The sequence below is a fragment of the Protopterus annectens genome, chromosome 2.part2, assembly GCF_019279795.1.
Source record: "Protopterus annectens isolate FY-2018-M chromosome 2.part2, PAN1.0, whole genome shotgun sequence".
Taxonomy (NCBI): domain Eukaryota; kingdom Metazoa; phylum Chordata; order Ceratodontiformes; family Protopteridae; genus Protopterus; species Protopterus annectens.
The window spans coordinates 735,060,003-735,081,582 of NC_056730.1; the positions used below are offsets into that span (position 1 = coordinate 735,060,003).

Below are 21,580 nucleotides of genomic sequence, written 5' to 3' on the forward strand. Positions count from 1 at the left end.
ATGAAAGATCCAATCCACTGTGATGTCCTATTCCTTTGCAGGCCAAATGATACTTCAATGCCCAATTGAAAAACCAAACCTCCATCAACAGGTAAATAATACTTGTTGATGTGACAGATTCATATCCCAATGTATCCATCACCTCTGGAACTAACTTTCCCTACATGTTAAGCAGAATAGCCCCCTTGACATCTTCAAGTTAAACATAGCCTATCTTGTTTTTTCCTCCTTGAAGCTGGTGGGAACTATTAAATTGGATTTTTTGGACAGGCTACTAATGCTCTGCAGACTTACTGCCTAGTACTTACCTATGAACCTAAAATGCATAATTCTGAGACTGTTGTATACATGTGGGAATGTACACACAACAGTTATCAGAAACACACAATGATGTATTGAAGTAAAATTTGAAGGAAAAATAGCTTCTCTCTCAGGAAAGAACATCCACAAAGATTTCTACAGTTGTGTCCGTCACTTCACAGGAAATACCCAACAATGCACAGAACGTATTGTAAATGGCATCACCCACACTGAACTGGAGACCATTGCCAACCTTTTTAATGCCAGGTTCAAATTCCCCCCTCCCTCGATAGTCAAAAGAAAATACCACATAACACAATTCCCCCGACCATCACTAGAGAACAGGTCATTAATGCACTTTCCAAGGTCAAAAACACTGCAACGATGGGCCCCAATAACATCCCAGGATGTTTAATAAATATGAAATATGACCTCTCTGGTCCACTTGGATCACTTTTCAACTGGAGGCTTCAGTCAGGTTTTGTGCCCAAGGAATGGAAGATGGCTGCAGTCATTCCCCTGCACAAAGGGGGATCCAACCACTCGTCCGCGTAACTATAGTCCCATAAGTCTTACCAGCCTCATATGTGAGGCCATGGAAAGAATCATCATGGACATGATAAATGAGGACAGGTAGCCTGCAAATGCTAGACCCATCACAAGTTGTCTTTGTTAAAGGAAGGTCATGCCTATTAAATCTGGTAGATTTTTTTTTTTGAGAGGGCCAACAAAGCAATGGATGAAGTTAAGACTGTGCACACAGCTTACCTCAACCTGACCAAGGCTTTTGATACAATACCCTACTCAGACATTATAGACAAGCTCACTAATTCAGGTATAGACCCTTTTATCACCTGCTGGATAGCCCAACTGGCTCAATGATAGGACCAAGGAGGTAAAAATAGGTGAACCTACCTCCACCAAGAGGCCAGTCACTAGGGGAATCCCCCAGGGCTTATTATTGGGCCCACTCTTTTTTGGCATCTATTTCTCTGAAATGCAAGTGAATGCTGAAGGTTTAAACCTGACTAAGTTTGCAGATGATTGCAAGTTGTGGGTTATAATCAATTCCCCTGCAGACACTAGCATTATTCAAGAAGGTCTATCTTTGACTAACACATGGTGCCAAAGCCATAGTCTTAAACTCAATGCTAGGAAATAATTGTACCCTTTGAGAAGTTGACCAAACCAACTAATTACCGTGTTGATAATATACCCCTAACAGTTGACCCAGTGGTCAGGCATATGGGTACACATGTAGACAGTAGCCTTATCTTTGACCACCACATAGTCACAGTGCTGAGGAAATCCTTTTATGTTGTGCAACTTATAAGTAAGGGCATGGCATCTAGGTCCAAAGAGGTCATTATCCCACTGTATTCCACCCTTATCAGACCAATCGTAAAGTACAGTGCTCCCTTTTGGTATGTACCTGACTAGGCATATGCAGCAACTACAGTGACCTCAAAGGTTCCTTACAAAAAGAATACAAGGTGTAACAAATCTGCCTTGCACAGAGCACCTTAAAACCATTTTCCTCTACTCAGCCTCCTATAGATTGTTGAGGGGTGATCTATGCCTGGTGTACAAGGCATCCGCAAATTCCACACTCCTACATATTTGTAAGTCACAAACTACCAGAAATACAAGGTCTAGGGACCTGAATTATGGCTGTGACTTAAACAGAACATGCTGAGAGACAGATATGTGTCTCAGAGACTGCCCTTCCTATGGAAGAGGCTTCCCATCCATGTGAAGCTATTTCCCATTTTAAGCACAACCTAATCAAGTGGCTGGGGAATACAAAATTTACATTGGGCCTGGCCCCCATGTCCCTTATGGATAGAAGTAGCTTATAATGACTGGCCCTCAATGTCCTATTTGGATGCAGAAAATCGTTATTGTTTCGGAAAATCTTGGCTAGGCTTAGGAAGGCCCCTTGGGTTGTTAGCCTAGTAACTGAATCTATGTCCGAGAAAAGAAAAGAAAACCATTTATTTAGTGTGTCCAGTTTTTATTAGTATTGGAGTTACTTCTCTATGTAGGATTGCATGGCTCTTTTCTATGCCTTTCCATAATGCTGCTGACATGAATAAATAGTAAAGAATTCACACAACCAACCATGGTTAATAACAAATGTCTTGCTTCCTGGTAACTCCATCAGTAGAGTGTTCAGCAACTCAAACAAAAAGCTGTTAATGTATACCCATATGTTGCAGATATATTCCATGCATATCTACTCATTAACATTTCTGCTTTTATTTTGGGGGTTGGCATAATGGTTAAGATGTTTGCCTCATAAACACAAGGAACAGGGTTTGATTCTTACCTTTGGGTTGGGAAATTTGTCAAGACTTAAAATGGCCCATAAAGGCAGATAGCCTAGTGCTAACCTATGAACCTATGAGTGAAGTCATAAACAGAGATGTACTTATAGATATGGATAGTACTCAGTGGATTATCCATGCTCAGGCACTTCACTTCAAGAATATAACAAATAATTCTGCACCCCCCTGATATGGGAGGCAAGTCCCTCCTCCCTCCAAAATTTACATATTCCAACTCTATAACGCGGAGAAAAGGGAATATTCCAAGTATAGCAATCTTGAACTTAGTATATGTAAGTCTGGATTTTTTTATTATTCATTCTCTGCATTCTAGGTCTCAGCGTTTCAAGTCTTGGCAACTCAAACAATTATCATAAAACTCAGATATAGTATGTATGCACATGCATCATTGTGGCCATAGGAGAAAGGTGGTAAGAACATACAGGATTACAAGTGTTTGCATATGATTGCTATTGTTTTTGTCCATTTCCAGCCATGAAAGTCTGCCTGTAGAACACACATGCCTAATGCTACAAGCTGCTAAACCAATTTCCTCCTCACCACTTGTATATTACATGACTTGAAGAAGTCTCTTAACTAGACTAATGACTCATGTTGAGAGAAACATGCCTTATGAGTCTTAATACAAATAACCAAATGAAAATAAGAAATATTTTTGCTCTAACCTGTCAGTGTAGTGCGTTGTTTGTAGTAAATCCTCTCTTGACATGTTGCCCTAGGCAGGTTCTTATGACCCTACGAAGGAGAATAACAGGCAAATATCATAAGAAAACAGGAGAATAACATAAATAAAAGCAGTTTATATAGTATATTTTACCAAACATACAAACTGATGTCCAAACATGCACACTATGTTTTTCTTAATAATGTATGTTTTTTCTTAATGTGTGTCTTTCATTCATTTAGTTCTATTAATGCCTGATGTATTCCACTAGAACTGTTTCCATGTCACTGCTCCTTCAATAAAACTTTAAATGTTAGAAGATATTAATCTATGTAAGTATGCTGTTTATGCTATGGTGGACAATTAGAATTACCAAAATAAAGTTTTCCAGATGGAAAGTATTAGTTGCTTCTTACACTATGATGATTTAACAGTGTAATTCTGTGAAAAAAGCAAAAGAAAATTCAAATGGCGCACTAAGAAATAATTACTGCTTACAAAAACATAAGCCTGATGTAAATTAAGCCAAGCCAGAAAAATGCAAATTGCAACACTCCAGTTTGTTAGTATCAGTGACTTATGATTCTCCAAACAAACTGTGCATTAAAGCATATTTTCTGTATCTTTTTGCCCCTTTGCCTGCTGACCATCAACCCTTCCCCTTTCAGGCTAAGCCCATGCAGTCTTCTATTGAGGGACATAGCCAGTACTACACATGGCTGCTTGTGTGCTTGCCAGCTCCTATGAACTGAATCCCTATTGTTTATGAACCTAACCCCATCTCTGTGGGTGATATGCATACTTGCCTCACCACAGGGACTGCCCACATCTTCACTGCACTGCGCTGTTGCATCAGACAAACCTGTAAACGACAAAAAGGAAGGTGCAAAAACAGAACTAGTAAAAAACAAAATGCACCCAGGTCTCAGCACAGTAGCCAGTAATTAGGGCTAGTAACCAGAATTTCCAATCACCACAGAAGCGTTAATTCAGCTGCAAACTCAGGTTTAATAAAGAAAAATCAACGCAACACAGAAGCAATACGTAGAGAAAATATAACTTCCACGTTTCGTCCAAAACTTCATCAGATAACCAGGCACACCTAAATTACAATTAAATACCCTAATTAAAATTCAAAATGACCAATGAAATTGCAAGAGTAATGAATAATTCATTATAAAACTCAAAATACAAGAATACCTCCAGCTAAAATGTCACAGTTTAAATATTTAAAACATTTAAAATGTGTAAAAGAATAAATATTAATACATAAAATACTTTTAATGCGTTTTAAATATTTTCCAAATAACATTTTAAATAACATTTCAATTAAAATCCATTTTATTGAAATAATTTAATAAGTAAAAAATGAAGTCAAATCCATGTTGTGTTGTTGTACTGCCCTCTAGTGGTGTAAACTAATGTCTCAAATAAAACAACTAAGCAGTACAACAACACAACATGGATTTGACTTCATTTTTTACTTATTAAATTATTTCAATAAAATGGATTTTAATTGAAATGTTATTGCTTCTGTGTTGCGTTGATTTTTCTTTATTAAACCTGAGTTTGCAGCTGAATTAACGCTTCTGTGGTGATTGGAAATTCTGGTTACTAGCCCTAATTACTGGCTACTGTGCTGAGACCTGGGTGCATTTTGTTTTTTACTAGTTCTGTTTTTGCACCTTCCTTTTTGTCGTTTATTGGTCTTCACTATGGAACACTCAGCTAACAGTGCCTCTGACATTGAGGGCAGGAAAAACGAAACTGGAGAATTGCGTAAGCTGATTGGACAGCTCACGCAGCTTGTGGGTCTTTTGACTCCTTTGAGTCAGTCTATGGTGACGGTGTGTACATCTCTTTCCTTACCAGGGAACCAGGAAGCCCTTAGGCGGTCAGCTTCGAACGAAGGGACGCCAAGGCAACAGGATGGGGCTACAAACACTGGTAATGTGAGCGATGATTCTAATTTGGATATTTTACAAGAACTACCGCGTTTTACATTTGATGAACCTCAGGAGAGACGAACTGGTCGACAGCGTCGTGCAAATATTGGAAACAATGATTCAATTCAGGTTTCTGGATCTCAACAAGGTACTGACAAGTTATTTAAGGATGTGGTGAATGTTAAATTTGACTTCACCAAAGACAATAAAACTAAAAAAGCTACTGGCTCATACAAACAAATGTTGGATGATTTACACTTTTATTTAAACAAATACAAAATGCTTGAGATGGACAATGCCTATCTCAAAGACTGTATTCATTTAAAAATTGTACCTAAGGGGTTAAGAGTAGTAAAATACCCTAACAATGTGTATGAAGGGACAGAATTTTACAACAACTTGTTAAAAATTTTTGATGACTGTGGTTTTGCCATTATGCATGCTATTATCTTAAATAATGAACAAGAAATGGAGAAACTGTTTAGTATAATTGAAGACATTAATAAGGCTGTGGTTAATGACCTTTTGTTTTCAGTGGAGGAACAAAGAGGCCATTACAGAAACTTGTTGAAAGATGTTGAAAATCATTGTGTAGACGTACAGAACAGAAAGTTCTCTAAGATTGACAGGGACTTGCATGAGTATAAAACTCATACTCATTACCCAAAACCTAGATCTTGGGGCAGACAGTTGTCACATAACCCCTATAGAGTTAACAATGGGTTCTTGGCACAGGACCCCGACTTACACAATGACAACGAAGTAGACAATGAAGAGTTTCCCTCAATACGTAGGTCTGAGAGACTCATGTACAAGGACTCAGTTAGTTACAACTCAAAAAACTACAAGGGGAGGGGGGGACATCCCTCTTGGAGAGACAAATAAGTGGACCATTAGAGGAAATTACATGTGATGGGAACAAATTTACCTACAACAACTTCAACATTTTCAATTATTCTCACATTCTACTCACTAGGGTTCACTTTGAGTTATTTTCTAAAGGTTTTGGTTTTATACCACAACGTAAAACTAACATTTTTAAGTTGCTTGTTGACATTAAGTTGTTCATTAGAAAGAAAAACCTGGAAATATTCTTTAAAGGAAAACAAATGACATTAGGTGCTAATGATTTGACCCGTAAGAGTATTTTTAACCCCCCATTACACCCCCAATTGAAGAATTTTGAGTCATCATTAGAAGGAGAATTAAGGAATTCTTTGAGGAAAGATTTTATTCGTCCCAATCTTACTACTAGTGAAGAGGACATTCTGGTGACTTTGAGTAATGACAAAGAAGTTAGGGTTATGAAACCCGATAAAGGTGGGGGAGTTGTTTTTATGTATCGTAATATGTACGAGGGAAAGATGTTAAACTTGTTGAATGACATGGACAAATACAGTGTTACTTCTATTAATGAGATTAATGTAGCTTATAAGAGAATATATGTTTTACTCAACGAATTGTTATTGGACGGGTTGATTGATTTGAAAACCTACCAATTTTTACATGTGCAGAAGCCTAGAATCGCATCAATTTTTGGAATCCCTAAGGTGCATAAGGACTGTTTGGACCCCCCTCTTAGACTTATTGTTTCTTCTGAAGGATCAGTCACAGCACCACTGGCTAAGTACATAGATTTCAAGATTAAGCATTTGGTAAATGAAAATGAAAATATTTTAAAGGATTCTTGGCACTTTTTAAGGAAAATAAAACCTTTCCTACACAAAGAGACTACTGGTTTCGGTACCTTAGACGTTGTTGACTTATTTACTAGCATCCCACATGATACAGGTTTAGCTTGGTTTGAAGAGATGTTACTGCCCCTCAAAAGAATATCTCACAATGATTTTAGAACTATTTTAATTTTGATGGAAATTGTCTTAAAAAACAATTTCTTATTCTTTGAGGGGGAATATTACAAGCAAACCAAGGGAGTTGCGATGGGAGCACACTGTGCACCAACGTACGCCAACATCATTATGGCCTACTGGGAAAACAAGTACGTCCTGATTCCTAGGTTCAACAACAAGTGGACACTGTATGTTAGGTTCCTGGACGACTTATGTTTCCTATGGAAGGGTACCATGGATGAGTTCGAGGTTTTCGTTGAGTACATAAATGGAACTACTAACTTTCTTAAGTTTACAAAGCATTTTGACACTACGCAAGTGAATTACTTGGATGTGAATTTGGTAAAGTCAGACCACCAGTTTGTGTCTAGTGTGTATAGGAAGAAAACCTTTTCTAACACCTATTTACATTTTACGAGCTCTCACCCATTCTACCAGAAGAGGAGTGTTTTAAAAGGACAGATGGTTAGAATTTGTAGAATGATTTCAGACGACTTACTTTTTACCAAGGAATGCGATTACCTAAAGTGTATGTTTTTGGATAGGGGGTATCCAGTTGAAATGATTGGACAGATACTTCAGGAAGTTAGTGAAGGAAGAAAGGGTAGATTTGCACCCATCTTTGGTAAAGATGATGATGATGGCACCACTAGGACACTTAAAAACACCCCTAATGAAGGATTTTCCTCGGGCCTTACCATTACTTATGATGGACAATCTGGTAGGGTTAGAAAGATTATTGACAGGGAGTGGAAAAATTTTGCAAAGGTATCAGACCTGGGACACATCTTTGACAACGAAACAAAATACATTTACAAAAGGGGTTGTAATATAAAAGGAATTTTAGAAAAGGGTAGTAACGCCTTGCGACGTGACAACAACAAAAAGAAAAAATTTGGAGTTTTCAAATGTGGGTCTTGCCCTTATTGTAAAAATCTCAAGACTGGTAGCTCTTATTTTTTAGCAGCCCGAAAGAGGACATTGACACTAGGGTCTTTTGTTAATTGTAACACCAAGGGTATTATATACATTGCTTTATGTGGAAAATGCGAAGCATTTTATATAGGAAAAAGTGAAAGGAAAATAAAACGAAGAATTTACGAGCACCTGTATGACATTAGAACCAGGTGTGAAACGAATTCCTTGTACAAACACACCTTGGTTTGTGAGGGGGCACACTTTGATTTTTTTGTGTTGGAAGTGGTCCCTTCAGACCCTAGGGGGGGCTGTTGGGAAACCCTTGTGGCATACAGGGAATTGTACTGGCAGATAGTCTTAGAATCTAACAAATTCCCAGGTATTAATGACATGATCACTTTAGCACCTGTTCTAAAAATGAGATCAGCAAAACTCTAACTTGTCTTCAGTCTTTGTAATTCAGGGAACACACATAAGAATAGTTAAACACAAAATGTTAGTTGTTTTATTTGAGACATTAGTTTACACCACTAGAGGGCAGTACAACAACACAACATGGATTTGACTTCAGTTTTTACTTATTAAATTATTTTAATAAAATGGATTTTATTTGAAATGTTATTTAAAATGTTATTTAAAATGTATTTAAAATGCATTAAATGTATTTTATGTATAAATATTTACTCTTTTACACATTTTAAATGTTTGAAATATTTAAACTGTGACATTTTAGCTGGAGGTATTCTTGTGTTTTGAGTTTTACAATGAATTATTCATTACTATTGCAATTTCATTGGTTGTTTTGAATTTTAATTAGGGTATTTAATTGTAATTTAGATGTGCCTGGTTATCTGATGAAGTTTTGGACGAAACGTGGAAGTTTTATTTTCTCTACGTATTGCTTCTGTGTTGCGTTGATTTTTCTTTATTAAACCTGAGTTTGCAGCTGAATTAACGCTTCTGTGGTGATTGGAAATTCTGGTTACTAGCCCTAATTACTGGCTACTGTGCTTGACCTGGGTGCATTTTGTTTTTTATCAGACAAACCTGTGCTTACTCCGGAGCATCAGTGAGGCAGCTGGAAACCAACTCTCCCAGGGTTGCCGTACTCCTCATCCCTTGCCAGCTCCATCAGGCAATCAAGATACTGCTCAGGTTGCTAGGGCTGTAGTTTGAGCTTTACCCTTCTGTGCCATTGAGTTTGTATGCATTAAACTTAGTGAGCTAACTCAAAGAGTGCTTTGAAAATGAAACTAATGTAGCTAATTTTCAACTTGACATTATGATGAATTTGAATTTACAGTGATGGTTAAAAGTGCTGAAAAATGCACTCATTTATTTGGCTCTGTTTGTCACTTTTTTACACACTATATATCATAATTATGAGGCAGCATATATTGGACTTCCAGTTAAAATCTCAGGTTGCCATTCGTATAAAGTAAATACCTGACATAATCTAACCATTTGCTTCAAATTTTTCTGAATGTATGGTAAAGTGATTTGGGAATGGCTTAGTAGCAAGGTTTAAATGGTAGTGGTAAGGGAAGTGTTGTCATCAGAAAGGCAGGTAATGCATGGGGGGGGGGCCTCCAGAAGTCTGTCTTTGGGTTAGTGCTGGTTTGTATTGTTATACTGGCCAATATCCCTTGGCTCAGGAACATGGTTTATCTGTTTGCATATAAAATCAGGCTCAGGCTGAAACAGACATACAAGTGGTTTTAATCTTTAGGATTATCAAGTAGCTTGACATCTGTGGCAGGCAGATGGCAGCTGGAGTTTGCTGTAAAGATTTGAAAGCACTGAAATTCAGAGGGAGACCTATTGGGTCTTATATCCATGGAAAACTGCATGGCAGATTAGGCAAATTGAACAAAGTATGAGGGGACATTTCTAGAAGTGTAGAGTACTGGTGCCTCGGGCTGCAGAGAATGATGTGAACATCACAAAAAAAAAAAAAATCTTCTATCCCCTTTATTTTCTCAGAAATACAGGTTGCATCCCAGATTATGGTGGTTTGGGCACATGTGCAGGAAAGAAGAAGAGTTGGCGAAGAAGATATGCGAGGATCAAGAAGATGGAAAACAAGAAGCAAAGACATCCAGTTATGAGATGAATAGATTTTGTAAGAAAAGACCTGTGGCAGGCTTGATAGTCAAAGAAGGTAGGAGAGTAGCTGGGAGAGGTGGCACAATGGATACTAAACACTGTAGCCATGTAGAGATAGGAAAAAGGGGGATGATGATGATGATGATGATGTGCATGCACGTGTATGTGTGTGTGTGTGTGTGTGTGTGTGTGTGTGTGTGTGTGTGTGTGTGTGTGTGTGTGTGTGTGTGGATGTGGATGTAGACAGAGTTTTTTTCTTCTTACTGATGTGTACCAGATGTCAGACGTACTCAGTTTTATGTAGTTCTTTCAATCAAAGTTATTTCACCCAAAAACGTGTCCATCAGCTGTACTATCCTGGTGTGGAGGGTTGTTGCTACATTTAATTCTGAGACCTGTACATTTCAGTAAGGGGAACCACGGATAAAAAGCACTTCTGCTGAAAGAACTCCATAATTCAGTAACATACAAAACAAATATACTCACAATCCACGCAACCACCCGCACAAACTCTCATATGCACAGAGGCACACACTCACACACACACACACACACACACACACACACACACACACACACACAGCACAATTTCAGCAATGGAATCTGTGATAAAGTTTTTCTATATCTGAGATATGAACACTTCTTCATATCTGGCATTATGCTTTTGCTTTTATATAACGTTGCAGGAAACAAGAATAGTATCTGTAAATGCAAGTCTAGTTTGTACTTCCTTTCCAACAGCATGCTGATTTTAACAACAAATGCAGACTTTGCAACAACAATGTACCAGCCCAGCACTTCTAGGGTAGTTATTGTATGCTACTCTGCACCTGCTCCACTGCTGATGCTTATAACCCTAGTAATCAGTGGATCTACCAGCAAGCCTACTCTCTAGAAAAGGAAGCAGTGTTTTACCTGGCCCTGAATGTTAATTCTGGGTAAGTCAACGCATTCTGGACGTCAGTTCTGTTTTGTGAAAATACTTTTAGGCAACAGTGCTTCTCACTTGTGAGCCATAACAGCTACATATAGAAGTCATACTTCCAGTTGTGTTAAAGCTGTTTTTTTTTTTAGCTTTTACAAAAGCAAAGATGGTAAGGATTAACAAAATGAATGCATGGCTCCATAAGCAGTAAAGCAACAGAAAGTGTTTTTAGACTCGTAAAGACAGAGTCCTCTCTTAATACGATGAAAAATGAGAGCTGGTTATGTCTGGGGGAAGCTGATGTTTAACACGCTGCTCTCACCCATGTGATCATGTTACAAAAACTGCTTGATGGAGTGCGATTGAAAAGCAGTAGCTACAGTGTTACACAGAATAATTTCCTTTCTCGTTAGTGGCATGTAATCTTTTTTTTCTACATTGTTTTCTGTTTTATGTCTGTGAAACTAATTACTCTGAACTCAACTCTGCTCACTGTATAATAGCTCATGGCAGAAATACTACTCGGTGCATTCTGTTCCATCCTTCGCTTGGACATTCTGGCAGCTTTGCATGAGTGCCTTTATTGTATTTGTACTCACAATGTGCTTGTTTTGTAATCTTACAATGCAACAATAATTACTTCATGTCTGCTGTAATTCTCTAATTTAGAAATACTTCCCCTAGGGCTGATCTGATCAATGAAGCTTTAAATTCTTTGAAGTTGAAAAAGAAGGTCTGCTCTTTTTTGACTTGTAGGAGTGAGTTGAATACTGAATATTTTGCATATCTACCTGAAGGGTGAAATGTTATTGACTGACATTCTTTGAAGATCTGGCTTGGAAAGTGAATGGGACATCACATGACTGACAAATGCATTTCCCTTGGTACTATATCCTTTGCTGGCGGTGAAGATTTCTTGAAACATCTTGTGTTTAAACTGAGGAAAAAATCCAAAGTCACTTGCTTTTTAACCATTCCTTTTGAATAGAACGGGTTTCTTCAACAATGTCATCTTTCTTTATGTTATACTAAAATGCATATTAAATCCATTTGATATGCAAATGTTTCGTTTGCATTTTTTTCTTTTCAGTTTAGATAAACACCTAAGGCAGGAGATAACAATCCCCACAAATAGCCAAGACCTGCACTGATTCATATGGATACACGTTTGCTCTAAAACTTTATTCATGTTTATTCCACACTTGGTGTGATTCTGCCATCTGTCAGCCTGTTTTATAGATCACGATTAATTCCAATGCCCCATTGTATTAGGGTTCACCTAAGCTATGTACTTATCTTTTCATTTCTTCCTTCTATCATTGCTTTAACCTTTGTGTGAAATACTTTATGCCCTCCCTTCTGTTTTCACTTACCCACTTTTCCTTCATAGCCAACTTTTTGGCCTTAATTGCATCCTGTTCCCTTTACTCATAGCCCCTTTCATTTTTGAAATGACATATGTGTAATAGTTTTGTCTCTTTACCTTTCTTCCTCACTCTAAGATTTTGCAAGGGGTGTTCCTCCCTGATCAGACCCGAAAAATGTCTAGTCCCTAGTACCAGTCATTTCCAGCTATACAGCCTGAATATCTACATTGCCTAGTGGGTGAGGTACTCTTCCCTGGCTACTGGTTTTGGAGGTGACTGACTGTGGTCCAAGCAATATTGAAGCCTTCATGTGGCCAGCCCTGCACAGAAAATTTTTTATCTTTTCTCTTACATGTCCTCTGAATCATTTTTGTGCCTCATATTCTCCCTTGGTGTCCTCATCTCTGTGTTGTTTATCTTCTATTTCTATTCTTGCTCCCTGCCTTTCTGGCTCCTTATACTGAATTGTACAATTATGCACCATTATTCCTCTCTCTCTCTCTGTGTCTTTCTCACTTCCAGACTCTTTGTTTCCATTGTAGTTCAGTACCAATGCAGTCAACAAGTTACATGGGTAAATGATTGATTTTTCTTTCTTTTTCTTTTCTTTTCCCTTCTTTTTCTTTTCTTGTTTTTTTTTCTTTTCCCTCTCTGTCTTCTGTTCTTTTTGCCACAGAAGATACTGCTCTTAATTATTTCAGAATGTTATGGTTTACTCTTATCTACCAAAATTCTTCAACTATGGTATAGCAACAATTGTACGAATCAGCAAAGTATGACTTTTTTAAGTTATAAAACAATTTTGCAGCCCATATCCAGATTTTGATAAAAGCACATCGTTAAGTCAAGATGGTAAATAAGCCTGACTAAATCACTGCTTTTAGTTTTCATTTCCTTTGCACTGTTGCCTTTAAGCATACCTCGCAACTGTCAGATTTTTGTTTCACATTTTTGGTCTATTCCTCATAAAAGTTGTCTTTTTTTGCAAATCATTGTGGATTAAAGTCACTAAATAATGACAGTTGAGTTTCAAACTTCATACCCATCAGAAAATGCATGCTAATGCAAAACCTGTTATTCTGGCAACTTTCTGTGTTTATAATTAAGTGCAATTATTAAAAAATGTCCCTGATTTTGGACCTATGTTCATCACTGTGTTTGGCTTTGTACAGATTTTTTTGTGCTAAGAGATTGTGAGGCATGCTTTTAAGTCAAGTGTGGAGGGAACAAACATATGGGTGAGCACAGCAGGAAAGGAAAGACAGAATGAGGTATAGTGACAGAAATGGTCACAACAATCTAGTTCAGTAGAATGGAGTTCAGAGTATAGAGACATCATACATCCTGCAGTACCAATGAGCAAAGTCTGAAAACAATCTGGAAATGCCTGTGGTCAGCTGATAAATAGAACTGTTCTACTTTCTACAGTGGAAAAGGCTGTATCCATCTTAAAGGGTTATCTGCACATAGACTGAGACTTAGTGTATCATCAGCTGCTGGGAAAGGAAAGGAATGGAAAGGAAAGAAACAAAGAAAGAGAGAGAAAGAAAGAAAAAAAAATGAATGAAAGAAGGCATGGAAAGGAAAGGAAGGGAACGCAGTCAAGATGAATATGCATGCTGTCTTATGGGCAGACATGATGTAGAAAGGGCAGTGAGAAGAAATACATAAAAATGATGGAATTTATCTGAATTCTTAAAAGTCCAGCCGTACTCTACTTGATTCACCTAACAGTCTAAAGCATCTATTGTAATGAAAAACAAGCCATAACCAGAAGGAATCAACAAGTTTGGGTTAATACCAGGGACACAGAAACCATCTAAGAGTACTACACAATAGATGAAAGCAACTCCTGGTGACATCATCCGGACAAGTAAATAATAATGGTAGAGATCAAAAGACCACTGATGACATCATCTTGACAAGTAAACAGTAATGACAGAGATTGAAAGAACAAGATTACTAACTACTGTGGTCACCAGAGTCTGGCTATCCCTTCCCCTTATTCATGATACAAGTACATTCTCTATCCTGTTCCTTCAGCCAGTGATGCTACCTGTAAAAAATGATGAATTCTCAGTTATTGTTAGGGGCGAGTAATTCTTGCAGTCAGTGATTCAGCCAAAACTATTTTAATATTTTTCCTTAAAGTTTGTCAAAACATAAAAATGTTGTGCAGCCCTATCTGCAGTTAATTGTTTAAAAAGTTAAAAAATTATATAATGAAATGAGGAACACAAATTAACTGACTCACCATTACTGTTGTACAAAAATTTCTAAAATATTTTTTAGTCTATTGAAATGAAAACCATACGGGGGGTACAAAAGCCAAACTCTGGTAAGCAGCATGGAATTAAAAGCAGAGCTTCATGAATTCAGTAAGTCTGCAAATTCTGTTCTAGCATTGTTAATAATATAATGGTTTATCTGCCTTTCATAATCCAACTGGGGGCTGGGCCCAGAGTACCTGTTAATTCTTTTGGGAGTACTCTGATCATACGTCTCAACCTCTTTGTGTAAGAAAACTGGATAAAGCCTGACATAATGGGGGAAAAGGTCCAACAATAGGGACAGATTTTAAATATTGCTTTTATAAACTTAGAAAGTTGCTAGAATGACTGGATTTCTATTATCATGTATTTTCTGAAGGATAAGAAGTCTGAAGCTAAAATGTATGCCATTATTTAGTGACTTCAATCCTCAGGAATTTGCCAAAACACTACACATTTTATAAGGAAAAGACCAAAAATATGAGACAAAAATCTGGACATTCTGTGAAAATCTGGACAGTTGAGAGGTATGATTCTGATTCAGATGTTTCTTCCAAGATTCCATTCTCTCCATTAATACTGCTAATCCTTTCATCTTGCTTAAAGCATTTGATTCTGTCTAGTTTGCTAGGGTCTTTGGGTTCAGTAAACCTCCTAGGATGCCTTCCCTGGACTCCATTAAATATTCTTGGTTCCATGGCCTTGCCTGTGATCTTGTCTTGTGATCCTCTGACCTGTTAATCCTGCACTAGGCCCTTAATTATGGCAGTTCTACTAGGGGTTCTTCTGACTTTGTTAAACTACTTACATGTTTTCTGACTATAGAAATTCTGCTGCCTCACATTTGCATTCCACAGACTCTATTTTTAGTACTAAAGTTCTACTAAATCTTTTAGTTATGAACAGGACTTTCTGAATATATAAACACTGTTTGGGTTTAAACACTTGTGAAATTCTGCTGGGATCCGTGGATTCTGCCATTCAATGGATAATCCTGCTCAATTCCTACTTTATTCTTCTGAGTACCAACTGTCTGTTAATCTTGCAAGAACCCTAAAGCACATAATTCCTTGGATGTCTATATTCATGAAACTAAAAGATTTTATAAGAAAGGTAGCCAAGAAAAGAACTGATTCAACCCCCATTCTCAGCACATCTAGTGTTGTATCTGTGCATCTACATTTGTAGTGCTGGCAGTCATGCAATAACACGTACCAGTTGGGTATGCCCTTTGTAAGGTGCATGTACATATGTATATCTATCTATCTATATATATATATATATATATATATATATATATATATATATATATATATATATATATAAATACACATTTTCTCCCTTGTGCTAACAACTATCTGGCCAACATACACAACTGTGCTCTAGTCTTTACATTACGAGTGAAAGCTGATCATAGTGTAGCCATCATCTAGACAGCCATGAGGGTTTTTCTGTATATGTCTTACCTTACCATGGTGGCTGAACTACACACCCACCCTAACAAAGACCTGTTGCTATGCCGCCAACATTTATGTGTATGCCTCCATATGTGGACAGTGAATGTTACTGCAGGAAACACAGCTTGGTACAAACAAATACAAATCTTCAGATTTGACATTGCATGTTGCACATCTGTCCTTCAGCAGATAGACAGGCAACCTACTCTCACCCAGAGTGGGCAAACAATTGACATCTGGTCACTCCTTTCTTCCCCTGTTGAATCCACCAGCATCTCGGTCACTAACTGAACCTGGATCACCTAGAAAGCAGTCATGACTTCACCCTTCTGGGCCACATAGCTGATTTAGTCACTTTATATTTATTTATTTTTACTCTGACTGTATACATGGAACAGTTACACTACAAATGGCCATAAGAAAATCTCTGGTATGCAGAAGTCATATTTTTTGAAAAATGAGCAAACAGGTAGAAAAAAGACTAAGTGGGCAACATCAAAGCAGAAACTTTCTGCTGACCAAAACAGTAGACTAGATGATTGTAAACTGATTGCATATAGCAAAAAATGACTTTTAGAAACAGAAAGAGTGGAGCTACATTATTTATAAAATAGTATTCTAGAGTATAAAATAAAATAGTATTCTAGAGTATAACAAAGTGCAAAGTGTCAGTGTTGTTAAACATAAAGGGAGCCAGGTGGTAAAGACTGAGCACTTTAATTATCTTGTGTGCTTACTTCTATAAAACTTGTTGCATTATAGTTTGTTTAATTTTTGTATGTTCCACTGCTCTAGGTCATTGCTAAAATGGTACTTGACCTGCCAACCTCCCTGGTTAATAAATAAATACAAATTAAAAAAAATAAAATAAAATAACTAAATATATATATATATATATATATATATATATATATATATATCATTAGCTGAAGCATTATGAAAGTCATTAAAGAAACTGCAGACTTTTTACAGATGCATTCAAAACCTTTCACAAATGTAATGCATCTTAGCTACTGAAAAATAAGTCAGATGTGAAATGAGAGTTTTTTGAAATGCATGGGAGAGCTTCACAGATTAACTGAAAATTGCATATTTGGAGAAAAACTCACATTGTGGGACTGTCAGTGTCAAAACAGAGAGTATATAATAAACCCTGTGCTGTGGAATCTTGCAAAAATGTTCTTACTCTGAGGTGTAGTAATCACAGAGGTAGTATATATGGTAGGGGAGTTGGGGGCACACAAAGTGGTCTCTAAGAAAGAGAACAATTATCCTCCACAGAACTGCAAGACCATTTAAAATCAGAGAATATATACTATTCCCTTTGTTGTGGTACCTGAGAGCATTCTCTTATTCTAAGGTATGGTGATCTCAAGAGTTAGTACTTTATTAGATGTTATAATTATTTTATCAGGTTAGTAAATTGATCAGTGTTGACCCATTTCAAGCCCATCCCAGGTGAAATACAAATCATTTTATAAAGAAAAAGACAAAAATGTAAGCAGCAACAGAAGTTCAGATTAGTTACATAGAAAAATCATATATATGTTTTATTAAAGTTTCACTGAAGTTTATCTTAACATTTACATCTGTTTGTGCCTTGGACATTCCCAGCTGTGATTACAAATCTGGAATATTTCTAAGTTTCTGTTTTGCTACAGTGTTGTTCTCTGGTGGTCTGCCTTGCTGTCTTTGGATATTTTATTGAACTGTTATCAGAAAGGAGACTGCACATGGGGGAGGGAAATTTATTATCGGAGATTGAATTGGATTATTGCCCAAAAAGGCATCATATTGCTGTCAGGCAGACTATCATAGGAACATAGGAGGTTACCAGGCTATTGGTCCTGAGGCCCTTATAAGCCTAGCCAAGAGTTTAGCCCATGTTTAGACAAGTTAGTACCCAAAGCTCCTGTCCAGCAGGGACACAGGTTGAATCTCAGGGGTGTATTTTCTGTTTGCCATCCAGTTATCCAGGCTGCGCTTAAAAAGGGATAATGAGGTACTCTGCTTGTCATGGAGCGGGAGTCTATTCCACAGATGGGGGAGTCTCTGGGACACAAATCTGTCCCGCCAAGAAGTCCTATTGATATCACAGACCAGGTTGAGGTCGCACGTATGGGTTGTTCGAGTGGAGCTTGTCTTGCAGATATACAGTAGTCCCATCAAGGCAGGCTATGAGATTGCTTTATATCTCAAGCAGAGGTCACCCCTGAGGAGTCTGTATGAAACTGAGTAGAGGGATAGGGCTTTTAGCCTATCTGTGTAGGGTAGATGTTTGAGGCCCTCGATTCTCCTAGTGAAGAACCTCTGTGGTCTTTCCAGCTGCTGCATGTGCTTTAAGATGTACATGCTGAAGGGGGTGTTGTACTCAATAATTGGCCTTATAAGGGAAGAATACAGGGATGTTATGACCTCTTCGTCCCTGGATGAGATACCCTTACTTATGAGGTGGGCTATATAGAAAGCTTTCTGTACAATGGAAGCAACATTGTGGTCAAAAGTCACGTTGCTATCAACCTGGGTGCCTAAATCCTTCACTGCTGATTGCGTACTTAGGACATTGTTATTAATGTGATAATATGTGGTGATGTCCCTCTCACTAAAGGGAATGATGATGCATTTTTTGGCATTCAGTTTGAGGCCATGTTTCTAGCACCAGTCATTTGTTTGGGTGAGACCCTCTTGGAGGACCTCCACATCACTTGGAGAATTGATGACTGTGCCCAGTTTGCAGTCATCTGCAAACTTGGTCAGCCATAGTCCACTGCTTTTGGCCTGCACCTCAGAGAAGTATATCCCAAATAACAGAGGCCCCAAGACCAATCCCTGGGGTACGCCGCTCGTTACAGGTTGACTGCTTGAGGTGGCTTCCCCTATTTTAACCTACAAACACACACACACACACACACACACACACACACACACACACACACACACACACTTGCCAGAACTGAGATTAGAACCCCTACCTATCTAGTAAATTGTACTGTAGTGTTACGTAGTTGTCGCACATGCCACGGAGCTTCTAGGAAAGGAATCCTGCATGCCTGACCAGGAATCCTGTGTTAAAACTCTCCTTTAGTTGTGAGGTAGGAACTGGTGAAGGAGAGGAGAGATTCATTAATGGAGATATGGAAGTTTTTAATAAGAAGCTTAAGGAGCTAGAGACCTGCTTTTACAAACTGAAGAGACTACAGTGACAACGCCTCCATATGGAGGCATGCCTACATCACAAAAATCATACCGAGAGGACTAAGGGTTTTATTGACGCCCTCCTATGACTGAGTGTTTCTGGACTTGTTAGAAAAACGGCAGTCCCTCAATCTGGAGGTAAGCTTTAATTATACAAGATTATTGATTGAGATTTTTACACCTAAAGAGGGTGAATTGCTGGTGACTGTTGAAAATTTAATGCAAGAACTTGAAAGTGGTTTTGACTCCAACAGTTGTGACAAGCTAGATGATTTGTATTTTAAAATATCATTATTTGACAACAAGCTTGAGCAGAGCAACATCAAAAAACTAAAGAGAGATTATGAAGATTTTTCCAAAGGACATGTGTTTGCTTGGCCTCATTCTAGTAATAATATACAAAGAACAGGAGAACAAGATGAATTAGAAAGAGCTGCTGCTAATATAGATACAGCATGTGTAGAAACAACAGAAACATTAAATAACTTGCAATTAAACACAAATACACCAGCAATAGTTTATAATGTGAATGAACCCAATACAAGTTCATAGGTTCATAGGTAGGTACTAGGCTATCTGCCCTAGGGCATTTATAAGCCTAGCCAGAATGTGTTGGCTTTTGCCTCCCTTTTAGACTAGATTCCTGAGCCTCTGTCCAGCAGGGCCATAGAAGTGATCCCAGGAGCAAATTTACGATTTCCCATCCACTCATCAAGATTTCTCTTGAAGAGGATCAGCGAGGGGCTCTGCCTAACATGGACTGGGATTCTATTCCAGAGTGCGGGAAGCCTTTGGGATATGAATCTATCCCTCCAGCATGTCCTATTTATTGTTGTGCTAAGGTTTAAATCCCTGGAGTGTGTAGCTCTAATGGATCTGGTTTTCTTGAGGTGGAGCATGTTCAACAATTCCGGGTTAGACATGGCCTTTTATGTCAGGCAGAGATCACCTCTGAGTAGGCGGTAAGCAACTGAGTAGAGCTGGAGTTTCTTAAGTCGAGCTGCATAGGACATCTGTTTGAGGCCCACGATCCTCTTGGTGAGGTATTTTTGAGGTCTCTCCAGCTGTTGCAGGTGTCGGGTAAGGTACATCCCAAATGGGGCATTGTACTCAATTATGGGCCTGATGAGCGATGAGTAGAGGGGCACAATGACCTCTCTTGATCTAGATGAGAACCCTTTTGTGATTAGGTGGGCTATATAGAAGGTTTTTCTAACCACTTTGGCAATGTGATTGTCAAAGGAGAGGTTACTATCTACTTGGGTCCCCAGATCCCTGATTACTTCTTCCGTAATTAGTGGATTAACTCCTATATGGTAGTTTGTGGCTTTTTGTTTTTCCCAAAGGGGATGACTATGCATTTTTTTGCATTTAGCTTGAGGCCATGGTTCTGACACCAGGTATCAGTCTCCGTAAGGCCCTTCTTGAGGATGCTTGTGTCAGCCAGAGAGTCGATTATGGCTCCCAGTTTGCAAACATCTGCAAATTTGGTCAGCCACAGTCCTCCTGTGTTTGCCTGTACCTCAGAGAAGTATATACCGAAAAAGAGGGGTCCCAGGACTGATCCCTGTGGAATGCCACTTGTAACTGGTTTAGAGTCGGACATGGCACCCGTGACTCTGACCATGTGAGTTCTATCCCTGAGCCAGTTTGCAACCCATCTTGTGACATATGGGTTGATATTTAAGCTGGTAAGCTTATTTATGATACCAGAGTGGGGTATTGTGTCAAAGGCCTTTGTGAGGTCTAGGTAGGCTGTGTGGACTACCTTTCTCTCATCTAAGGCTTTGGTAACTGTTTCGAAGACGTCAACTAGGTTTAAGAGGCAAGATCTGCCCTTAACAAAGCCGAATTGGGTAGGGTCCAGTGTTTGGAGGTTCCCAATGTCTTTGTTTATGAGATCCATGATGATGCACTCCATAGCCTTGCAGACAGGCAAGTCAGGCTTATAGGGCGATATTTCCCGGGATTCGTTGTGGCGCTACCCTTGTGGAGCGGGATCACTGTTGCTGTACGCCATTCTTTGGGTACATAACCTGTGGTAAGGCTGAGTTGGAACAGTGAATTCATGTGATGGTTTAGTTTGTTTTGGAGCTGGTGTAAGACACAGCCCGGGATACCATCTGGTCCCATTACAAACAATTTAGGTGCAAGGCCAAAAACTAATTTTCCAATGCCAGCTGCTTTTCCAGCTCTTCCTTTACGAGTAAGAAAACAACAGAACAAGTGTAGGC

The 21,580-nt window shown here is 38.4% G+C and overlaps 1 protein-coding gene across 1 annotated transcript in view; it reads right to left on the reverse strand.

Annotated features, from left to right (window-relative positions):
• FAM81B (family with sequence similarity 81 member B) overlaps nt 1-21,580 on the reverse strand; it is a 500,415-nt gene that overhangs the window by 472,581 nt on the left and 6,254 nt on the right. Inside the window, exon 2 of the mRNA XM_044064461.1 lies at nt 3,314-3,383. Within this exon, the coding sequence (XP_043920396.1) occupies nt 3,314-3,357 (44 nt within the window). The 5' untranslated portion in view covers nt 3,358-3,383. The remainder of the gene's footprint in view (nt 1-3,313; nt 3,384-21,580) is intronic.